Source organism: Gavialis gangeticus, unplaced genomic scaffold (genome assembly GCF_001723915.1).
Source record: "Gavialis gangeticus isolate Ggan-Ray unplaced genomic scaffold, GavGan_comp1, whole genome shotgun sequence".
In the NCBI taxonomy this organism is placed as follows: Eukaryota; Metazoa; Chordata; order Crocodylia; family Gavialidae; genus Gavialis; species Gavialis gangeticus.
Genome location: NW_017728993.1, coordinates 3,543,269 through 3,547,312, shown reverse-complemented (window position 1 = coordinate 3,547,312; position 4,044 = coordinate 3,543,269). Strand labels below are relative to the sequence as shown.

The 4,044-nt window shown below is 41.2% G+C and overlaps 1 protein-coding gene across 1 annotated transcript in view; it reads left to right on the top strand.

Annotated features, from left to right (window-relative positions):
- The window catches only part of CTH (cystathionine gamma-lyase), a 66,353-nt gene that overhangs the window by 16,457 nt on the left and 45,852 nt on the right, over nt 1-4,044 (top strand). Inside the window, exon 4 of the mRNA XM_019528403.1 lies at nt 1,962-2,071. Coding sequence (XP_019383948.1) covers nt 1,962-2,071 — 110 coding nt within the window. The remainder of the gene's footprint in view (nt 1-1,961; nt 2,072-4,044) is intronic.

Here is a 4,044-nt window from a genome sequence, read left to right as displayed (position 1 = left end):
CGTCAGTGCAGATGGAAATCGAGTCGTCGGTGGGTGAGAGACAGGTAGGAGGGTGGGAATTGGGGCTGAATGTAGCAGTTAAATAGTGGGGAGGTACCTGGGGAGTCAGATGTCAGACAAGTTATAGTAATCTTTGCCAGCATATCCCACATGTAGATTCATACATATACACAATTTCTTCTGCTAGCTATATTGGGCATGTGTGTCTGTCTCACCGTTTAGCCTTTTTCCATGTATATTAAAGGACTAATGAGTGGAAGCAGCTGAAACCTAGACTATAGAGTGCATCTTTCTTCCAGCCATGATTCTGCTGCCTGTTCCACACTTCTGCCTATGAGGGAAAGCGGAGCACTGGGGTGTCCAAGGACCACTATAGTGCACAGACATTCATTTTTTGAGGATTATATTTTAAGTGTTTCTCCAGCTGTGCGTATCTGTACACTCATTGTTTGGAACACTTCTGAAGGCCCTACAAAGGCATTTGGAGCAGTTCATACATATGGGTCTAGGACAATTCTGGAAGAAAGTTTATGGTCTGATTTTTTTTAGAGGTGCTAAAAACTTCAAAGCATGTTAGTGTGTGTTCAGCACCTTGGCTATGAGACCATATCAATTTTCATAATGGTGCCACTTTCTCAAAGGCATACTATCAATTTAAAATGACTTTTTTTTAAAAACTCACAATTATGTAAAGAGATGCCCACGATTGTTCTGGCAGAGAAATATCAGAATAGCAATTCCTATCTGCTTTCAGTTGGTTTCCTTTGAGCAGTTGATAAAACTTTATGAAAGTTGTATTTACCTTTTATAGCAAAATGAGGGAGAAAAATATTTTTGAAAGACAAAGGGAAATAATTAGACAAATATTTAACTGATCTAAAGAAAAAAAAATGGTGCATTTTACCCCTTCAGTGCTGTAGGTGGCTGAATGATACAAGAAAATACCTCCAAAGAAAAAACTGTACAGCTACCTAATCCAATTCATGTGTAGATTAGCATAGCCTGGTTTTCTAGATGCAGATTTTAATAATCACATAATTTCTTCCTTCTTTTCTGTAACAAGATTACAGGATTTTAGAATTACTTAACCAAGGCCTCAAACTGTGATATTAAAGGGCAGTAGCTTGGGGAATGTCAGTCTTTTTGCTTTCTTCACCAGATACTACTGTAATGAAGCGACAGGAAATGCATTACGCTCCTTCCTTTGTTCTCCCTCCTCTAAGTTCCCAGTTAAATGTATTCAGTAGAAAATAGACTCTGAAACAAGTGGCTAATTGTGAAGATATGTGATAAACCACACTTGAAAGTGAGAGAAATTGCAAAGGATTTGCAAAGTACACTAGCTGTGCGTTGGAAGATGGGCCACTAGCAAGGAAGCGCAAACAAACTGGAAAAACAAAGTTTGTTTTTCAAAATTGTGGTTGCCTGATTGATTTACAGAACTAACTATCTGTTCTTCTATTTTATTGCTAGAATGAAGGGTAAAGATGCAAGTAGCATAATGAATTATGCTTTAAAGTAATATTCTAATATTTTTTGTAAACATTTAGTACATTAGTACTTTAGATGGATAGTGGCTTGCATACTGAGACTTGAAAGAAAGCCTAAAGTATGCATATTTTCCAATACGAGGCAAAATAATGTTAGCAACTAAAATGCTTAAGCAATCCAGCTGTGTTCATAACAAAAGCCATGCCCATCACTTAAACCCAAAAAGTTGGTTAAAAAAAATTACATTTAAAACATTTAAAAAAAAAATTAAAATGCTTGCCTCATTTTTAGAGCCTGAAACCACATGTCTCGCTTTTCTTTTTTCTCTTCCATGGAAGTCCTTTGTACCCATAAAATGAAAATCACTGTACCTTCTATGTGATTTAGTTCATAGAAAATTTCTTCCCACTTCTGAAATGTGTAAATTAGAAACACATCTTTCTTTCTTAACAGTTTTTCTTCTACCTTAGGTACATACAGATATTTCAGGAGAGTAGCCTCTGAAATGGGTTTGAAGGTTACTTTTGTTGACTGTACCAAATTGGAATGTCTAGAGGCTGCAATTACACCAGAAACAAAGGTAATTGAGACATGCTTCTAAATTCAACTTTCAGTGCGTCTTGAGTCATTTTTTTTTGCTGTTCTAACTGCAAGAGTAGGAGCATTCTTATGACAGGTTTTTATTTGTTGCAGGAAGTGTGAGTGACCAACAAACTTAATTTTTATAGAATCATAGAAAATTAGGGCTGGAAGGTACTTCAGGAGGTCATCTAGTTCAACCCCCTACTCAAAGCAGGATCACACCAGCCAAGGCTTTGTCTAGCCAGGTCTAGAAACCTCCAAGGTTGGAGATTCCACCACCTCGCTCAGTAACCTGTTCCAGATTTACTGCCCTCCTAGTTAGAGAGAGTATTTCCTAATATCTAACCTAAGCCTGCTTTGCTGCAACTTGAAGCCATTATTCCTTGTTCTGTCCTCTGCTACCACTGAGTCTAGCTCCCTTGTCTTTGGAATAACCCTTCAGGCTGCTATTAAATCCCTCCCCCTGCTCCCCCGTCTTCTCTCCTCCAGATTAAACAGGCCCAGTTCCCTCAGCCTTTCCTCAGAAGTCACGTGCTCCAGCCCCCAAGTATTTTCACTGACCTCCATTGGACTCTCTCCAATTTGTTTATATCCTTCAAGTGGGAGGGCCCAAAACTGAACACAGTACTGCAGATGTGGTCTCACCAGTGCTGAATAGAGAGGAAGAATCTCTTCCCTTGATCTGCTGGCAGTGCTCATACTAATGCAGCCCAGTATGCTGTTAGCTTTCTTGGCAACAAGGGCACACTTGGTTCATATTGAGCTTATTGTCCACTGTAACCCCCAGGTTCTTTTTTGGAGAACTGCTTAGCCAGTTGGTCTCCAGCTTGTACTGGTGCATGGGATTGTTCCATCCTAAGTGCAGGACTTCGCACTTGTCTTTATTGAACCTCATGAGATTTCTTTTGGTCCAATCCTTCAATTTGTCAAAATCTCTCTGAATCCTAGCCCTACTCTCCAGTGTATCTACTACTCCCCACAGCTTGGTGTCATCTGCAAGCTTGCAGAGGGTGCACTCCATCCCAGCTTCCAGGTCATTGATGAAGATATGGAAGAAAACTGGCCTCAGGACTGATCCCTGAGGCACTCCACTTGAGACTGGCTGCCAAGCAGACATTAAACCATTGATTACTACCCTCCGAGCCCAATAATCCAGCCAATTTTCTATCGGCCTTACAGTTTATTCATCCAGCCCGTACTTCCTTAACTTGCTTGCGAGAATGTTGTGGGAGACCGTATCAAAAGCCCTGCTAAAGTCAAGCTGTATCACATCCATTGCTCTTCCCACATCCACAGAGCCAGTCATCTCCTCATAGAAGGCGGTCAGGTTGGTCAGGCATGACTTCCCCTTGGTGAATCCATGCTGACTGTTTGTTCCTAATCACCTTCTCCTCCAGGTGCTTAGAGGACCTGCTCCATGAATTTTTCTAGGGACCAAGGTGAGGCCAACTGGTCTATAGTTCCCCTAGATCCTCCTCTTTCCCTTTCTTAAAGAGGGGCACTATATATGCCCTTTTACAATCGTCTATGACCTCTCGAAATAACCACAAGATGATGACCAGCAGCTCTGTAATCACACTGGCCAACTTCCGCAGCCCTCTTGGGTGCATCCTGTCTGGCCCCATGGACTTAGAAAACCTGGGTATGTACAAGTAGTCCCTAACCTGTTCTTTTTCCACTGAGAGCTACTCACCTTCTCCCCAAACTGCTGCTAGGTGAAGTAATCTTGGAACTGACTTTGCTTGTGAAGACTAAGGTGAAAAAAGCATCGAGTACTTAAGCCTTTTCCGCATCATCTGACATTAGGTTGCCTTCCCCATTCAGTAAGGGACCCACACTTGCCTTTATCTTCTTACTGTTGACATACTTGTAGAAATCCTTCTTGTTACCTTTCACATCCCTTGCTAGCTGCAACTCTAGTTGTGCTTTGGCCTGCCTGATTTTATTCCTGCATGCCTGAGCAGTGTTCTT